At 33.6% G+C, this 18,933-nt stretch overlaps 2 protein-coding genes and 1 long non-coding RNA gene across 4 annotated transcripts; 2 read left to right on the top strand and 1 right to left on the bottom strand.

The window, feature by feature from the left end:
* Positions 1-291: 291 nt before the first annotated feature.
* LOC145611581 (uncharacterized) lies at positions 292-4,080 on the bottom strand. Of its 2 annotated transcripts, none has more exons than XR_014106409.1 (3): positions 3,566-4,080; positions 984-1,634; positions 292-718 (listed from the first exon to the last, which is right to left on the bottom strand). It is a non-coding gene; the product is annotated as an uncharacterized LOC145611581 (long non-coding RNA). The 2 variants fall into 2 exon arrangements; XR_014106410.1 differs by having other exon boundaries at positions 984-1,595.
* A 5,097-nt stretch (positions 4,081-9,177) lies between these two features.
* On the top strand, positions 9,178-12,643 carry LOC145612142 (zinc transporter 7-like). The gene is made up of 3 exons (XM_081667514.1): positions 9,178-9,840; positions 11,950-12,099; positions 12,338-12,643. Exons 1-3 carry the CDS (start codon positions 9,178-9,180, stop codon positions 12,641-12,643), a joined length of 1,119 nt encoding a protein of 372 aa, XP_081523640.1.
* A 1,893-nt stretch (positions 12,644-14,536) lies between these two features.
* On the top strand, positions 14,537-18,359 carry LOC145611945 (pentatricopeptide repeat-containing protein At4g21705, mitochondrial-like). Its single transcript, XM_081667330.1, has 2 exons — positions 14,537-14,959; positions 16,790-18,359. The coding sequence occupies exons 1-2, from the start codon at positions 14,657-14,659 to the stop codon at positions 18,026-18,028; spliced, it is 1,542 nt and encodes a 513-aa protein (XP_081523456.1). The 5' UTR covers positions 14,537-14,656; the 3' UTR covers positions 18,029-18,359.
* Positions 18,360-18,933: the final 574 nt, after the last annotated feature.

Below are 18,933 nucleotides of genomic sequence, written 5' to 3'. Positions count from 1 at the left end.
ATCACTTTGTCCGACATTATGTATCACTTTTTGAACTAATGGAACACAATGTTGATTATTAAGTAACATTTTTCAATCATCTTTTGACATATATAGTAAGCACTTTATTCGACATTATGTAACACTTTATGCAAACTAATTATTATTATTATTATTATTATTATTATTATTATTATTATTATTATTATTATTATTATTATTAAAAAATGCGATTTTTTTAAATGTATAAAAATAATATTAAAATTTACAACAATTAACCATGATAGTGAAATTCATATTTACGATAGACAATGATTTGAATTGATATAATTTCATATTTTCTTGTATTAAAATTCATATACAATCAAATAATCCAAACTAAACAAAAGCCGACTTTGTCTCTAGACCACCAAATTCAAAAACAGAATGAGCAAAATAGTAGTCAGCGCAGTTACAACACACGACATTATTAACAGCAGCAGCAGCTAGCCAGCTAGCAAGTCAACAAATAGTGATAGCAGCATTCAGCAGTAACAGTGACAGCAGTAACAATGACAGCAGCAATAGCGGTAATTGCAGAGAGCTCCGAACTTTTCAATCTCGGAAAAAAAACGTTTATCTAAGTTAATCTTGTACTCCGTAGTATCTCCTCAAACACCGGCAGCTACAAAATATGCAAATGTGTTTCTTGTGACATCAATACTTGCTACTCCAATCCTTCATCTTGATCCATTTGATCCTATATATGTGAGAAAGCATCATATATCAAAGAACCAAAAATAAAGCATTCATGAAAATCATTAAAAGTATCACATTAGTTTTTAACAATTGGCCAAGAATATAGATATATAAGCACATTCTTGTAAACTACTACTTATATATGTGACACATGTATCTATATAAACTTGAATATAGAGACAACCGCATTATTATCCTTCAAATTAAAGAGCAAATGATACGTCAACCATTCAATGAAACAACATAAACCCCATCAAATTAGTTACCATCAAATTTGTTATAAGGCAGCAAGGTATAGTGAACCAGACTGATCGAACACCACCAGGCTTCTGAATCCCCGATCAGCAAACGTCTCATAGTTGGTGTTCAGTGTGTTGAAAAGGGGGAAATCTGTGGTGTATAATGCAAGATTTCCATTATATCCCAAGTTGAATGAGAACCTGCCACTCGAGTAATTCTTTCTAGAAAAACTTGCAATGAGTCGGTTGCCTTGATTCAGCGTCTGTGTAGGCAAAAGAGTGTCAGTTGGCTCATCAAAGCTTTGCCAAAGTACAGCAGAAGCCCGATCCATTAGCATGAAGTTTCCAGTGTCGAGCATAGCTGCAAAGGCAAGTGTCACTCCTCTGCTGCCGCTGCTGCCAGCCAACAGCCTAGCTCTCCATACCTCGCGCCCACTTGGGTCAGTAAGTATCAAGCTTCTTGCAGTACGTTCTACTTTCGAACCCCTGGGTACTAGAATGTCTCTGTTGGCAAACCAAGTTATGGTCCTTTCGAGTATTCTATTGAACCATATGGCTAACAGAAAACTTCCAGACTCTATCTTATGAAACCCGAAAGCAAAGTCTTTGGAGGGAGATACCCAAGACAAAGAGATATCCCTAGCAATGAGGGATGAGCCCAAGGTTATGCTGTTGTAACTTTGAGCCGAGATAACGAAGCACATTAGAAAAGAAAAACAGATATAACAAGGTAATTTTACTGATAAAACCATGGTGATACTGTTGTTATTACAGTAGAAAAAAAAATGCAGCAAGCTTTGTTTATTTAAGCTCTGCTTTATTAATTAAAGCATGTTGTTCATGGTACATATCATATATAGTGGGTATAGACAACCATTTATGAAAGTTAAACTTTATAAAAGTATGTAGATGTATGTCATTTTTCAAGTCCAATGAAAATTAAGGCTCAAAATTGTTTTCAGAAGGTTGGACCAATTTAAATCATGCGCCATTCTAAATTGACTTTGCTTGAAGAATATTACGTATAATAATGGAGCTACATTATGATTTATGTCTATTCCTCAATCAGTTTTGCACCTAACAGGAACAGAGAATACCTAATTCATGTACTAATAAATTTTGCTATATGATTTTTCTAAGTTAAAAATCACAAGATCTTTATATTTTCACATATTGATTGGATAAGTTAAGGAAGAATCAAACTGTTAGATACCAATTCAAATATAATTAAGAGGAAACTTAGGTATAAAAATAAATCACTATTCTTATGATTATAAATAGTTCATCTAGAAATTCAACAGTCAACGTTTACAGTTTTGTGAATCAAATCCTTGATGTATTAATTAAGATCATCTATATTCATTAAGGTGTTCTATTCAACCAAAAAAAATAAAAAAAAAATTAAGGTGTTTCGTATCTACAGAAAATTGTATCCATTTTGACTAGACACATTTGTCAACATGCAAAGATCATTAATACATGTAAATATTTTAGCAAGAATAAAAAAATTGGTAACGTTTTAATAATAACATTGGTGTTTATATATTGTAGTAAAAAATGATCAAATTAAGCACAAGAATAGCATAAAAAGTCATGGTGTAAGATATTATGGGACGGAGGAAGTTTGTTATCTATTGTCAGCAAGACAATAGCAATTGCTACTACAAAGTCGATAAATTTGTCGAAGAAGCTAGATCAGTTGGAATTTGGAAAAAGAAGCTACCACTCACAAATTGGAAATATGACAGTTCTGCCTGGTGGTGTTCAATCAGTCTGGTTCACTGTCCAAATATTTCCTCCCTCAATGTAAGCTCCTCAACCTATTTCCCAAGCTGCCTTATAACTGAAATACACTATGATGCCAATAGTATCCCTTCCCTCCCAAGGTTAGTCTATTACACCTATCTAAGTGGTTAAGTTATTAGTAAAAATTAAGAAAAGAAGCAGTTTCATAAGATTAAGTAATGTTTTTTGTTTGAGCATTGTACCAATAGAGGGAAATGCAAAGTTGTAGATGCAACAGACAAACCTTTTAGAACTGCAAAGTGTCAGCCCAATGTTGGACACTAGACAATTCCCGTTGGGAACCAATAAAGGATTTACTTACAATCCATCCATAACACCTCCCTCTGCCTTTTCATTAACAACATTCTACACTCCTCTAGTAATCCCTATACAATTAAACAACATGCCAATTGTACTTTATGTTATAATGGAGAGAAATCAAAACGGAGGATCACCTATTTCTTTTTTACCAAAGCTAAAAGAGGCTATGTTACAAAAAATCAAAAACTCATCTAAAACTTCAACCATACTCATCTAATCAGCAGTAATTGAAATAAAGAAAAAACGAAAAATCCCAAACTCATCTAATCAGAAGTAATTGAAATAAAGAAAAAACGAAAAATCCCATACTCAAATAAATACTTCAACCAATACAGATTCATGCAAAATTGAGCATGAAAATCGTGAAATTAAATATATTGATATGCAAATTCAACATCAAATTAATAAATCATAACAAGATCAGAGAAAGAGAATTAAAACCCTAACTTTAGTTAGTTCAAATTCTTGTTGATAATGGAAAGGAGAGGAATCAGCTAACTAACCTTGACTTTAAGGTGGAAGCGGCCGAGGACAGAAGCTAATAGGTGGCAATCGTTGTCTCATCCATTGGAGCACTGGTTGTTGTGTACATCTTCGAGTTGGAGCAATAGTTCTGATTGATGCAGGTACGTTGCGGTGGACGGGGGCTATGATGGAGCAACGGGAGCGAGGAGAGGGTAGCGATGAAGCCGAGGAAAGGAGGTGTGGTGGAAGCCGAGGGAGGAAGGGAGGAAGAAAGTTAGGTTAGTATAAGTCTACGGAGGGTCGATTTTATTTTGAAGCAAGTAAGCAGTTTGATAAGAAAAAAGAAATTAAAAAACAAAAAAAAACAAAGTGTTACAACCAAGTGATACATAATATCAAAGTGTTACAAGAAAGTGCTACATAATTTTAAAGTGTTACAAAAAATGTTACCTAATACCACAATGTTACAAAAGTGTTACGTAAAAATCAAACAATCATGAATTTGTTAAAGTGTTACCAAAGGGTGTTACTTAAGCCCAATTTTGTACTAGTGTCTCTTAGGGTTTCGAGGCTTTTCGCCACCGTGCCCCGAAACCTCAAAATTTCCTCAAAAAGCGTGGATTATAGCCTTCAATTTTGTAATTTTTTTGACGTTTTTTCGCTTGGTTATAAAAATTGCCCAGATGTTTACCATGGGCCCTACTACCCTCCAAGAGTCCAATTGGGTTGGTGGAACCATCCAATATGCCTTTAAACGGTTATTTTACCCGTTCACAGCTTGAAGTTATTTCGTAAAATCAAGCCTACCACGGACGTTTATGACAACATATAATGAACATATGTGGTTTCAAACGGAATTATATGATCCCGAGATGTATCTCTTAGGGTTTCAAGGCTTTTTGCCACCGTGCTCTGAAACCTCAAAATTTCCTCAAAAAGATTGGATTATAGCCTTCAATTTTGTAATTTTTTGACCATTTTTCGTTTGGAAATAAAAATTGCCCAGTTGTTTACCATGGGCCCTAATACCCTCTAAGAGTCCAATTGGGTCAGTGGAACCATCCAATATGCCCTTAAACGGTTATTTTACCCGTTCAAAACTTGAAGTGATTTCGTAAAACAAGCCTACCACGGACGTTTATGACAACATATAATGAACAAACGGAATTATTATAATCCCGAGATGTATCCCTTGGGGTCTCAAGGCTTTTCGCCAGCGGACCCCGAAACTTCAAAATTTCCTCAAAAAGCGTGGATTATAGCCATCAATTTTGTAAATTTTTTACCTTCTTTCGCTCAAATTTAAAAATTTCCAAGATGTTTACCATGGTCCTTAATACCCTTAGGGAGTATAATTGGGTCGGTGGAACCATCTAATATGCCCTTAAACGGTCATTTCACCCGTTCAGAACTTGTAGTGATTTCGTAATCTCAAGCCTACCACGGACGTTTATGACAACCTATAATTATCATATATGGTTTCAAACGGCATTATATGACCCCGAAATGTATCCCTTAGGGTTTCAAGGCTTTTTTGCCACCGTGCCTCGAAATCTTAAAATTTCCTCAAAAAGCATGGATTATAGCCTTCAATTTTGTAAATTTTGGACCTTCATTCGCCCGAAACTAAAAATTTCCAAGATGTTTATCCTGGTCCTTAATACCCTCCGGTGTCCAATTGGGTCAGTGGAACCATCTAACATGCCGTTAATTGGTCGTTTTACCCGTTCACAACTTGCATTGATTTTTTAAACTCAAGCCTAGGCTCTCAACCACTTTTTGCCTCCGGGCTCGAAACCTCAAAATTTTCTCAAAAAGTGTGGATTATAGCTAGAGCTGTCAAAAACTGACCTGACCCGAGAACCTGACCTTAACGGACAAAAATCTGAACCCAGCCTATACTCGAACAATGGGGTTAGTGACTTGTAACCTGACCTGATCTTATTGACCTGAACCCGAACCTTCCCCTTAATCCGACCCGAAAACAATTCGATCCCGAACTAGTACCCAACTTAATTAAAACCTGAACCCGAGTCATGGAAGGTTTAATAAAATTTTATATACCTTTTATTCAGCTTATATACTAGTATAATTCTGTAAACCTTCAATCCGATTTGATAAAATCTTTTGTTCAGCTTATATAACTTATGTTCTTTATTACTCGTATATAGGTCTAATAAAATCTTGATGATGCTTGATCAAATTATGGAAGGCGTAATTATATATTTCAACTTGAATTGACCACATCGATATTTGTTAGAATTGAATTTGAACCAGAACCCGACTCAACACTAACCCGAACCCGAATGTACCATATTATTAACTCATCCAAACCCGACTCAACACAACCTGAACCTGAAATTGAACCCGATATGATTTTAACTCGAATTGAACCCTACCTATACCCGAAAAGGTGAACGAACCGTTATAACTTGAACTGAAATTGACCCGACCTGAACCTGATCTGAAGCTAGATTGACCCGACATATACCTGATCCTAATTTAACCCGAGACCTAATTTGACCCGACCCAAACCCGACTTGAATACCTGAATTGAGAGCTCTAGTTGACTCCACAAATTTAAACCTATCTCCAATTGAATTAACTGCAATACTTTGACCTTCACATTTGCTCTTAGTTACTCTGTACCTTTTATGAAAAAATAATATATATATTTTTTTTTTTTTTTATAAATATACATATTTTAACAACGCTTTCCGTAATTATAGTCAAGTGAGAAAAACCATAGTATATGGGCTTTACTTTGTTTAGCGAGGAGAGTTTTGACAATGAAAAAACGAGCTAGTTTATTTGAACAATAATTTAGAAGGTCGACTCCATAAATCTACCAGCCACTTCCTTTATTACAAAATAATTATTGTAACACTTTAACTCTTACGTACATTTGCTAAAGCGCAACTACTATAAAATCAATATAATGTTTAATCACCTATTATAAGTATAAATCATATTTAAAAACCTTATAATCAAATTTGCACTAAGATGATATCCCTATCAATCTAATACTTCGTATATATTACTCTATTCAATTATTTATTTATACTGTTATTTCACACCAATAACAAAACAATGGAAAGTTAATAACTAATTTTTCCAAAGACTTCTAAACAAATCCATCTAATCAAAACGTTTAATATAATTATGCAACCAACTAATTAAATCGGCCAGACGTACGGCCAGCCAATGGAATTGAACCAACTCACTCTGAGCAATTAATTATGTATGTATATACTCTCTAATTACTACTCCCTCCGTCCCTAAATTACATTCCTCCTTTTTATTTTTGGTATTCCAAAATTACATTCCTCTTTTCTATTTTTGGTAAGTTTTTTTAAGTAAATCAACTCTCTTTTTTTGTTTTGTATTTAATGCTTTCTCACTCATCCTTACCTAATCTCACTCATAATCCTTGTGCCAAATTACAATGAATATGATTGGTTAAAAACTTTCAATTAGGAGCATGTGATTGGTCCTTTTTTTTGCAAAGGATTGATGACATGTCATGAGTAATAACTAATCTATCTTTGTACTTCCCATAGCATTATCTAATCATTGTTATTTGTCTTACTCATTCCTCCTTAATTCCCGTGTAAATTTTCAAAGAGGAATGTAATTTAGGGATGGAGGGAGTAAACAGGAGCCGAATCTATATAATTCTGTGGTAATTTAAGTTTCACTCATAATGAATAGATAAAAATTAGAAATGATAAAAAGGATTATGATGCAAGCACACAACAAATTAGTAAGCTAAGTGTAGTTTCATATGCATTATAATCATATTTCTAGGTCCAAAAATCGCTGCAATAATCTCTAGTTCAAAATAAGGATATATAGATAGTTTATCGTTGTGCCACACAACTTTTCAAAACTCGATACTATAATATGTATAATATCGAATGCAAACTAGATGAATGTTTTCTTAAACTTTATTATATAAAAATAAATCATTTCCACTAACTCTTAATCACTAATCAAATATGGATTAATACGTACACGTATAATTTTGAAGCGCTTGATGGAATTACCGCTGATAATAAGTATGTAGTTTTAAGAGCTTATATAAATTAATCTGAATTTATTTTTCTCATATAATCCTATCTGAACGTATTACGAGTAGACTTTATGTGGATAAAAGTATAAAACATTGTCTAAATGGTACTGTAGCGTTGTAGCCGTAGGTGATAATCTTTCGCAAGGATATTTTTGGTGTACTTCAATTTGTATTTACACTAGAATACAATCAAGAATTGAAGATGATTATCTCCATTAAAATATCAGCATTAATTACGGCTGCTGACCAAATGATGTTCATAATTACTTATTATTAATTATCCTATTATGATGCAATACATTTGACTTGCAATTCGTTGACTTTCATTGGAAGGTTAAAACTTCAAAGTCGAACCTTAAGTTGTCAAATGTCAAAGCATAAGTTGAGAGCAACATCTAATAACAAATTAAAAGGCATGCATGATGCTTTGCTATCATTTATATTCCTATCTATTGATAATTGCACACTCTGACACTCAAGTACTCAACCATGATTAACAACTCATCTAATTATATGTTTTATGATTGCATATAAAATAAACTTGGGACTCTAAGCCAACTATGCATCGACGAACTTAAACATACTGAGAGAGAAGCTATAACCACTTGTGCTATCCCTTACTCTTGATCTCATGCTTAGTTTTATATAATTACATTCTTTTAAGTTAGAATCTAAATTTACTCCACTAACTACTCATCTTTATATGCCAATATGTTAGTTTTTGTAGCAGTACGAATGTATACATTAAAAAGTTCTAATAATTATTTTCACGCAAATCACTTCACTAAGCTAACTAAGCTTTATATTACTACAGTAAGATTCTAATTCATGTCCATACTTCATACTCGTACTTCATAACAAGTCTAGCAATTGTCACGTCATTATTCCCCTAGCCATACCATTTAAGCAACAACTCCCACAATGATAAGCTACTTCCTTTTGTAATTTTTCGTACGTCCCACTTGATGCTATGTTAAACTAATACACCAATATAAGTGTACGTATTGTGTAGGGTGAAACTACGTAACTCTAGGAGTTATGTAGTTTGGTCTTATAGTGACTAGCATGTAGCTCTAATTATTTAGAAATTACAAGCAAATCCTTTCATGCAATCATTGTGCGTGGATGCTATTAGCTTGTATTATAAATAAATAATGATTAATGAGTTGGATAGTACGGGCGTGTACTAAGCGCGAGGAAATTCCCTATTGGCCCACCCCATCACATGTCAAACACAAGCTCATTATGTGTTCAAAATGCTACTCAATAAATCTTAATTACAATTAGCACGCATTAATTCAATATAGTAGTCAATTTTTTTTTTTTTTTTTTTTTGAAGACATATAGTAGGCAATTAAAAACAAAATTTTTATAATATTATATGGTCTAAAATAATTAGTCAACTAACTTGCTAGCTATTCCTCACATGAATCCTAGTCTATTATAAATACACAAAGCTTTCCAACACGAAACTACCATCACCAAATAAACACTTAGCTAACTAGAGAGTTCAATAGTTACACAAACAAGTACAATACTAGTACATAGTATTACAATAAAATATTAATGGCTAAAGCAATGACTAGCAAGAGAATGAGAATACTTCAAACACTCTCAATCTCTATAGCTCTCCTCATGATCCTCCTCCACGCGCCCTCGGTCCGAGGGCAGGACGCCTCCGAATGTGAGGCGGCCGCTAGTGGAGGGTGTTATGACAAGGAAAAATCCTTGAAGTTAAAAGTCATAGGAATATTTACCATATTAGTAGCTAGTATGATAGGAATAGGGTTACCCTTATTTTCGACGGCTTTTCCAGCGTTACACCCCGATCGTAACGCGGCTGTAATAGTAAAAATCCTAGCCGCGGGGGTAATTTTGTCCACGGGTTTTATGCACGTGCTCCCAGATTCATGGAATAATTTAACCTCGCCCTGTTTGCCTGAAAACCCTTGGAGGATTTACCCTTGGTCTACTTTTATAGCTATGGTTACGACGGTCTTGACCATGATGATGGACACGGTTGCAACCGCGTATTTTAAGAAGAAGGGGTTGAAGAGAATGCACGCCCATTGTGGTGGTAATCACGATACCGGTGGCGGTGTTGGTGTGGTGCATAACATGCAAAGTCCTAGAGAAAGTGATATGGAAATGGTGGAGCAAAGTCATGATAGCAACAAAGAACATGTAGTTGTTGCGCAAGAAAAAGAGACTCAACTCTTAAGATATCGTATTGTGGCTCAGGTATGAAACTATGAATTAGTATGTACGAGTAGTTAATAAAATTTGATTAATTCATGATCATGATTTGTTGAGAAAGAAAGTTTCTTATCATTTTGACCAAGTTTTATTGATCTACTTTGAAAAGCATGAATTTGATTCATGATTTTAAATGGTTGATCAAAACCATCATATTTAAAAAAAAAAAAAAAAAAAAAAAAAAGAAAAAGAAAAAGAAAATTGTTATGGATATATTGCATTATGTTAATAACTTTTACTCATATTTGATTCATTATGCTAACACACTACTTTGAAAGTTAGAAATATAATTGGTGATTGAAGGAGAGCAAGCATGTATATATTATTGTAAAAGTCAACATAATACAATAATATGTCTAGAACAGAGAAAGTATATCAAATGGCAATAATTAACAGGATATACGAATAACAATTTAATTTCTACACCTCTACCATCCCTTTTTAATGATTTTTTTATTTTATTTTATTATTATTTTTTTTTGACAGGCCATTTTAATGAATATAAATTGATGATAAAATATATTCCTATTGTAAAATTAAAGACTTCCATAATTATTGTAATTCAAAAGCAAAATATAACACTGCTTAATTTTTAATATAATCTTCAATCTTACAAGTTCCTACTCTCCAAGCCACACATAAATATATAATGCACTAATGCAAGAGATTAAGCTCTGAATGTTTTTAAAACTCAAATTACAGTAAATATTATATATAACTACTACGTACGTAGTAGAGTATAAAATAATTTATTTAATGCGAAAAAAAAATGTTCCTTTTTTTTTGGGTGCAAACGAGGGGCTAGGCCCCGAGAAAATTGAAGATAATAATATAAATATATGTAGGCTGGTAAAATAATAAAAATAAACGCTAACAGTCCTCCCAATTTGAAAATTTGTCTTGGTTGCTAGAGAGTAGGTATGAAGAAGACAAGGTGAAGGAAATTAATTAAAATGTCGAGTTAATTAACAATTACATTATGTTAATCACTTGTCTAGCTTGTCATAAGCTGGTGCATATCAAGTTTAATTAGTGTTATACATTATTTTATCTAAATGATTTATTTTCGTGTGTGGTCATTTTCATAGTATTAATATACAAGTGTATGAATTAGTCAACTAATGTAGTTTATAGATAGTAAATTTATTTATTTATTATTTTTTTTTTTATATATATATATTCTGATAAGTTAGGGTGTAGTTGTGAGAGAAGATTATCCTAACTTATTGTTCGCCTTTCCATTAAAAAAAAATGTAGTTTATGGTACGGCTGATCTTCCCTTGCTAATATTACCTCTGTTTATAATAATGTTAACATTTTACCTTACCTTAGTACTTATTTTGTTTGCTTGATTTTCACTTAATAAGTTCATTTAGGAAAATAAGTTTTAATAAGGGTTATCCTAGTTCAAATTACAAATAAAATAAGTTTTGAGAAAATCTAATAAGTTTATATTAGTTCAGTACATATAAGTTCAAATAAGTAAAATCAAGTGAATAAAATACACCATAATACTACCCCGTTTTATAATAATGTGTCTAATCGTTTTCATCCATACGATGATAATGTATACACATATTCTAAAATCTCAAGTGTTGATGGTGCTAGATAAGGCAAGTTAGCTATCACTATTGCTTTGATCTGATTCATTTTTAATTTGTATCAACAATTTCTAATAAGAATGACAAGGATGCACATGCATATATGCCTTAGAAGCTATAGTACATTCTAGATCCACCAATTTGGGTGATTAAATGAAATTATTAGACAGAATAGTCCAGCCACAAAAGAGCATAATCTACGTAATTAAAGGCTAATTAACCTTTGAGTTAGAATGAGTGAATGACTAATACATACGGATTAAATATAATTAATTAAACTAGGATGTAGTGAAACTGTCAGTTTTTCGATTAATTCCTGGAAACTGAAGACAAGGGATTATAGACTTTCAAAGTAAGAGAAAGATAAATATATACACAAGTTGTTCCTTGAACCTCTTTTTTAAGGATAAGCACATAGTTCATATTATATAATTGGTACATAAACTAACAAGTAACAGTGCATACAAATGACCGAATTTATTGATTTATGCAGGTATTAGAGATGGGAATAGTAGTGCACTCGGTAGTGATAGGACTTTCAATGGGTGTTTCTAACAATCCATGTACTATAAGACCACTTGTCGCGGCTATGTGCTTCCATCAGCTCTTTGAGGGCATGGGTCTTGGTGGTTGCATCTTACAGGTACTCTATAGTTACATATGTAATCCTTTTGTCCCTTTTTATTTGCACCTGGACTCACTTTTTATGAGATTTTTTTTTTTTTTTTGTATCAAATGGTAAGGGACGGAGGGAGTATTTAACTAAAGACTGAAAGTTCAAGCTAGACTTGACCCAATGACCCCTCTACTTTTGGTCCAAAATCAGTCCATGTTCTATAAAGTTGATTTTAACATGTACTTATTCATAATGAATGTTTCAGGCCGAGTACGGGATCAAGATGAAAGCAACAATGGTAGCCTTCTTTTCAGTAACAACACCATTTGGAATAGCTCTTGGAATTGGCATGCTAAGTTTCTACAATGAGAATAGCCCAGCTGCCCTAATTGTGGTAGGAATACTAAATGCTACTTCATCCGGGCTACTAATTTACATGGCTTTGGTGGACTTATTAGCATGTGATTTTATGGGACTTAAACTTCAAGGAAATATCAAGCTTCAATTAGTTTGCTATTTGGCTGCCTTCATTGGCATGGGAATCATGTCTCTCATGGCTAAATGGGCGTAAGAAACGTATACAGAGATTGTTATATCTACCCGTTTAAAGAAAAAAAAATAAAGAAACTACTGGGATACCATTAATAACTAAAATTAAATGTTAACTTGTTATATATCCACTGATCTGGGCAGATAAAGTCTTTTTTCTTAACCATTGCACGAATATATTCTCCTATTGGCAAAAGGGATGAGATCTTTTTGGAGTGCAAGTAATATAAGTTTCTTATTTGTAAGTGTATGTGTGTGACATTTGTAATCTTATCAAAGGTTAGGTTAGGTTAGGCATTTTTTTTTTGTTGTTGTATTGAAGCTTGCAATCCAATGCTCTATAGTTGAATAAAATTAAAGCTAATTTGTGTACTTTGTGAATAGAAAATTAGCAAGTTGATTCTCAGTTTTATGGTCAGATAAGTACGTTGAGATGCTTCACCTTGTCACTATCTCATACGTACTTCATGTAGATTTTTTATTTGAGTTGATTATCAAATTATCAATGTATTGGTGGAAATTGTCAATTTCTAAGCAATGTAAAATTGTTTTTGGTTGGCATTGCAAATCATAAGACTGCGACTCTAATCTAAAATATGATCTCGTTGAATTTTGAATTGCTTTCTTTGACAAAGGGTTTATTTATTTATTCAAGCTATAAATATGTAAGTACTTCCTTCGTTTCCCTATTATTGCAACATGAGGGTTGGATACGAATTATAAGATAAAGAGAGAGATAGAGAGGAATAAAAATTGGGACTCATGTTATAAGGAGAGCAAAACATGTACGCCAGGAAAAGGTTACAATATTCGTGAAACATCCTGAAATGGTAATTGTTGCAATATTAAGAGAACGAAGAAAGTATATAATTACATAGTATTAGATTATGTCTTGAGTTTGTTAACCCTCTTCAAACGACCATTATGGGGAGTCTCTCTAGTCTTTAGGTTGATTTGTATTATCCTCAAGTTTCAAGATTAATAAAACTCTTTTCTCTCTTGTTTGTGGATGTAACTTGTCATTTTTAACTACAAATAAATTACGAAAATTTCATGTGTGTTTAAATGTTTTCCACTTTTCTCTTATTTTAATGTCTATTAAGTTTTTTCACTTTTAGCTTTTTTGTGAAATGATGTATTGGCTCTTACAATTTTTTGAGTTTAATTTTGAAAATGAGTTGTTTCTTAAAAGCATGCAACTAATAAGCTCTAGCATTACACAAAACCAATAAGACAATTAAAGAACTTCCATGTTTTTATTTTGGAATAGGTGACTTAGCTCTAACCAGAGCTTTAAAGAGTAACAAACTAACAACCAAATTTTAGTTGCAATCACCGAATAAAATCAAGTCCTAAATTGCGCTTAATAATGCAACATATTAATATTGAAATCTCATTCTTGACTAAAGGCCTGTTCATATTTACTAAGCTGAGCTGAATTGAAATAAAATTAAGCTAAAGTGAACCGGCCCTAAGTGAAGCCCGAATTTTTAAAATTGTAGTATTGATTTCCAATAATTAGCAATATGAGGGAAAGAGAGAGGGTTTTAATATGTCAATTTATGTTGTACTCGTCGAAAAAAACACCATACTCAATAATTTCATCACCATGAGAGTGAAAGATAGCTCAAGTGGTTAGAGCTCCCCTCCCGATTTCAGGTGATACTAGGATCAATTCTCATCATCCGCCCTTGTGACTCTCTAAACACCAAAAAAAAATATATATATATATATATATATATATCCAATCGCCACAAAACCCCCTTTCCCTAAAAACTAAACTGAAAAGGAATTGAATAAATCAACCAAAACCAAATTGGTATCCACTTCTTTGGGCCAACATTCAGTTTCCAAAAACTAAACACAAGAATACACTCATTAAGAGCCCATACTTTCTTCTCACAACATTAATCAATCTCAAACCAAAAATCCCCCTTTTCCTTAAACCCTCCTCAAAAACCCTACAAAAATCACCTTCAATTTCTTCATCCATTTCCTAATTTTCCCCAAATTAAATCCCCCCATTTCAGCAAAAATGAGCTCCAAGCTATTTGTGATCCTTAATCGATTGAACTCAAGGCTAAATCAAGCTCAAATTTCATCGGAAAAAGCCCTAATTTTGAGCTCAAATGTTATCAATGGTGAGAGAAACTACCACACTACTACTAAAACTAGGGAGACATTGTATTCAAAGTTAAGCCCCTTAGGAAGTCCCGGATTCAACGTGCAACCGGAGCTTGATGGTTGGGTTGAAAAGGGCAAGAAGATTAGCGTTGCTGAGTTGTTGCGAATCATCCATGATTTTCGCAAGCGCAAGCGATTTACTCAAGCTCTTGAGGTAGATTATAAATGCTGAAATTTGTTATAATTTTGTTAAATTTTATAAGCTTTTAAATGTTGGGTATGTTTGATAATTAGGTTTTGAAATGTTGTTTTTGTAGAGATTATATTGTAAATTAGAATGTGGAAAAATGTGTTCATTTTATATTTGAGATTACATATTTACACGATAATTTGTGGGATGTGTGTGTAACTTGATTCTGAATTTGTGGGTGTCTGTAAAAATGGGTACTTGTGAAGATATATAGAGTAACAGAGACTTGATCTTGAATTTGAAATAATAATGGGTAAAGGAGGAAGGTTACGGTTGATGATAACGAGTGTAAAACTTTGTCGCATCCACTAGCATGATCGTAATACTGGGGTTTGTTGGTTTGAAATTGAATTGGAGGTAGTGGCTATGTTAAATGGTGAGATACGATTTTTCCTAGAAAAGATAAGAACTTAGAAAGGGAAAACCCGCTACTACATTTGCAGGCTCACCTGCCTCAGCTAGTATGCTTTTGAATTCTTGATTTTAACTGAAGTATATAAGTAGTTGGCTGGATGCTTTGCTTTGAAACAAGGTCTAAAGTTTTATGTCTTGAGTCTTGACTCTTGATTGGTGGGAAGCAAACTATTTAGATCAATTGACCTGGTTCGGCTCTAGTAGGCCAATTCATAGGTTATTAGTTTAAGCTATTCAATTTCTAGAGTTATCTTTGTGCCTGAGTCTTTGTAGAATAGACGAATGAATTCAATATGATGAAATAGTCTATCCAGCCTGGCATAGAGGTCATGTACACTGTTTTGATCGTTGTCTATACTCAGTGATGTGCTTTTTTCTTCCTTAGTTTTCAAAGCCTCATTTTCTTTGGATAGAATAATGTAGTTGCCTGCATTTGGACCTTTATATAGGATATTTGATTCACAAAACTCAGGTCTAAGGTATGGGTTGAAAATGAATATGTTCCATGCTTTGTGTTTGTTTGAGTGAATTGCCATCTTTAAACCCATGCTTCTAACCCCCAATAAATGGAGTCTAGAAAACTAAGGGAGGTGAGGTTTGTCGCATTCCTAAATGTCAGTCATCAAATGAAAGAGAGGGATTGATTCCTGAATGGAAACAAACACATGGTATTAAAAATCATGTTCTAAAATCATACTACCTTGTTTTTATTCCCAATTCTAAACTCATAACCAATTGTGAACAAAACACCCCTTCAAGTGTTGCAATTGGTGAGACACTGGATTTTCTTGCTGTTCACTTGTTCATTGGACTAGAAGTTGCTGAGAGCTTTGTGTATGTGTTTTTAAATTAGCCTATGTTGACAAAGCTACTTTTATATGTGATGCTGTGAGTAATGAGGAATAAATGCTGAGAATTTAATTCAATTTGGGAACTTGTGTTTTTACATTTCTTTGCCCTAATAAGGATCGGTATGCACTTTTATTTACTAGTAGTCCTGCTAGTCAGTGCTATCTTGCTGTCTTGTTTGATGATTGGGCTGCATGATCTGTTGGCCAAATCAATAGGTTTTTGCTTGTAGGAGTTAGGCAGAATGCTTCAAAATAAATCGTAAAATGCCTAAAAGCTGAGTGCAGAACAAACTACTCCCTCAATCCCTTTTTGTTGCCCAATTGAGGACTTGAGATTTGGCATGCTTTTAATGAGAGTGAAAAGTAGAGAGGATAAAGTTGGTGGGTTGGGGTGGGCTCCAAAGGACGATCAAAGGGGCACAATGCTGGAATATTTGAGTAATTTGACATACCTTGATGGAGCAAATATTCAAATGGGTTTATGTTTTTTTAGCAGGGTTCTTAGCTTGTGATTGACCCATTGTTGCAGGTTTCAGAATGGATGAACGAGAAAGGAGTCTGTAAATTTACACCAGTTGAACATGCAGTGCAGTTAGATCTTATTGGCAGAGTCCGCGGTTTTTTGTCTGCAGAGAGCTATTTCAATAGCTTATCTGAAAAAGACCAAACTGAAAAGACATATGGTGCTCTTCTTAACTGCTATGTGCGACAGCGACAACTTGACAAGTCCTTATCACACTTACGGAAGATGAAAGAGATGGGTTTTGCATCAACAGCTCTTACTTATAATGACATTATGTGCCTATACACAAATATAGGAGAATATGAGAAGGTTCCAGAGGTGCTAGTTGAAATGAAGGAAAACAAGGTCTTACCTGATAATTACAGTTACAGACTGTGCATCAATTCATATGGAGCAAAATCTGATATTGAGGCGGTGGGAAATATATTGAAAGAAGCAGAGACTCAACCTCACATGGCAGTAGACTGGAACACCTATGCAGTTGCTGCTAATTTTTACATTAAAGCAGGGATCACAGACAAGGCAATTGATGCCCTGAAAAAGGCAGAGGTCAGAGTGGATAAGAAAGACGGCTCTGGCTATAACCATCTGATTACTCTCTATGCCAAACTAGAAAAAAAGGATGATATTTTGAGGTTGTGGGCACTGGAGAAGAGTGATTGTAAGAGATGTATCAATAGGGATTATATTAACGTGTTGGAATCTCTTGTGAGGATTAATGCAGTAGAAGCAGCTGAGGAAGTGCTGAAGGAGTGGGAATCATCTGATAATTGTTATGATTTTCGGGTTCGTAACATTGTAACTGTAGCATATATAGACAAAGGAATGCTTGAGAAAGCAGAGGCTATGCTTGTGTCAGAGAAAGAAAAGGGTTCAAGTCCCAACACTTGGGGATTATTAGCAGCAAGGTACCAAGAGAAGGGTGAGATGGATAAAGCAGTCAGCTGCATGAAGGCAGGCTTATCATTTTATGTAGAGAACAAGGGTTGGAAACCTAATAAACAAGTCATTTATTATCTTCTTAATTGGATTGGTGATGAAGGCAGTGTTGAAGATGTTGCATCCTTTGTCAAATTGTTGAGAAATGCAGTTCCGGTAAATAGACAGATGTATCATGCTCTAATCAAAGCCCATCTACGAAATGGCAAGGATGTGGATGGGATGTTGGAGGAGATGAAGGCTGATCAAATAAAAGAAAATGAAGAGACGAAAAGTATCCTCAGTATGATACCAAAGGAAACTTAATTACCTACCGCTAGTCTTGGCAGGAAATGTGTAGCTTCTGTGTGATCACACTGTCCACAAAAGATCATATAATTATTCAGGTAATGCAGCTACTGCATTGAGGATGAGGTATATTTAACGGCATTTGAAGCATGTAGATGCAATGACATGCCCAATTGCCACAAGCACGTTTTTGGCAAGGATAGACACAAGTAATCACAACTTTTCCAATATTCTGATCTTATGTAGTCTGTACCAAGGAAAACTAGATCACTCTGTAAGTCATTAGACAATTATCCATTTATATTTTATATTTTCAGACTCTGCCATTAAATTGATCAATAAAAATCAAGTTGTTAAGCAGTTTATTCAATTTTCATCAACATCAACAAAATCCAGTTTTTGACCATATAAACTTAATTTGTTATTGCTGACAACTATAAACTTCATCAGTTTATTGTGTATTTTTTTCTAAAAATTTCTTTTTAAATTTTAAAAATTATCATGAAGGTAATTAGAACACTAAACACTCAAAAAAATCTTTCACAAATAATCTCTCTTTATTGTACATAATAAGAAATGGAGGTAGTATTACTTTATAACCAATTGTAGTCATACCAAGTGGCCGACCACGAACAAGAATTGTTGTCTTGTTGAGTAATTTCTACTTCTGTTACACAACAAATGCATTGTTTTACCATTTGTACTTTCATTACGTTACTTTGTATTGAATAAAAAAGTTACATTTAGACTAATCCAACAATATTTTACCCATAAATATTTAATTTCTATACTTATCTTTTACTCGCAACTTTTTAACATTTCAATATTCATTTGAAGTCTCAATCTCTATTTCCACAAAACCAAATTTTATGCTTGTATTTATCTTTGATCAGAAAGAAAAAGGAAAAATATATCAAAGTATA

The sequence above is a fragment of the Chenopodium album genome, chromosome 24, assembly GCF_948465745.1.
Source record: "Chenopodium album chromosome 24, dcCheAlbu1.1, whole genome shotgun sequence".
In the NCBI taxonomy this organism is placed as follows: Eukaryota; Viridiplantae; Streptophyta; class Magnoliopsida; order Caryophyllales; family Amaranthaceae; genus Chenopodium; species Chenopodium album.
Note: the sequence above shows the minus strand (reverse complement) of the source record. Positions and strands in the feature narration are given on the sequence as shown.

Bases quoted from the DNA above. Each gene is read 5' to 3' on its own strand.
- LOC145612142 (XM_081667514.1), top strand. From the start codon at position 9,178: ATGACTAGCAAGAGAATGAGAATACTTCAAACACTCTCAATCTCTATA. The intron at 9,841-11,949 runs GTATGAAACTAT...TGATTTATGCAG, and splicing joins GATATCGTATTGTGGCTCAG to GTATTAGAGATGGGAATAGT. The intron at 12,100-12,337 runs GTACTCTATAGT...TGAATGTTTCAG, and splicing joins TTGGTGGTTGCATCTTACAG to GCCGAGTACGGGATCAAGAT.
- LOC145611945 (XM_081667330.1), top strand. From the start codon at position 14,657: ATGAGCTCCAAGCTATTTGTGATCCTTAATCGATTGAACTCAAGGCTA. The intron at 14,960-16,789 runs GTAGATTATAAA...CCATTGTTGCAG, and splicing joins GATTTACTCAAGCTCTTGAG to GTTTCAGAATGGATGAACGA.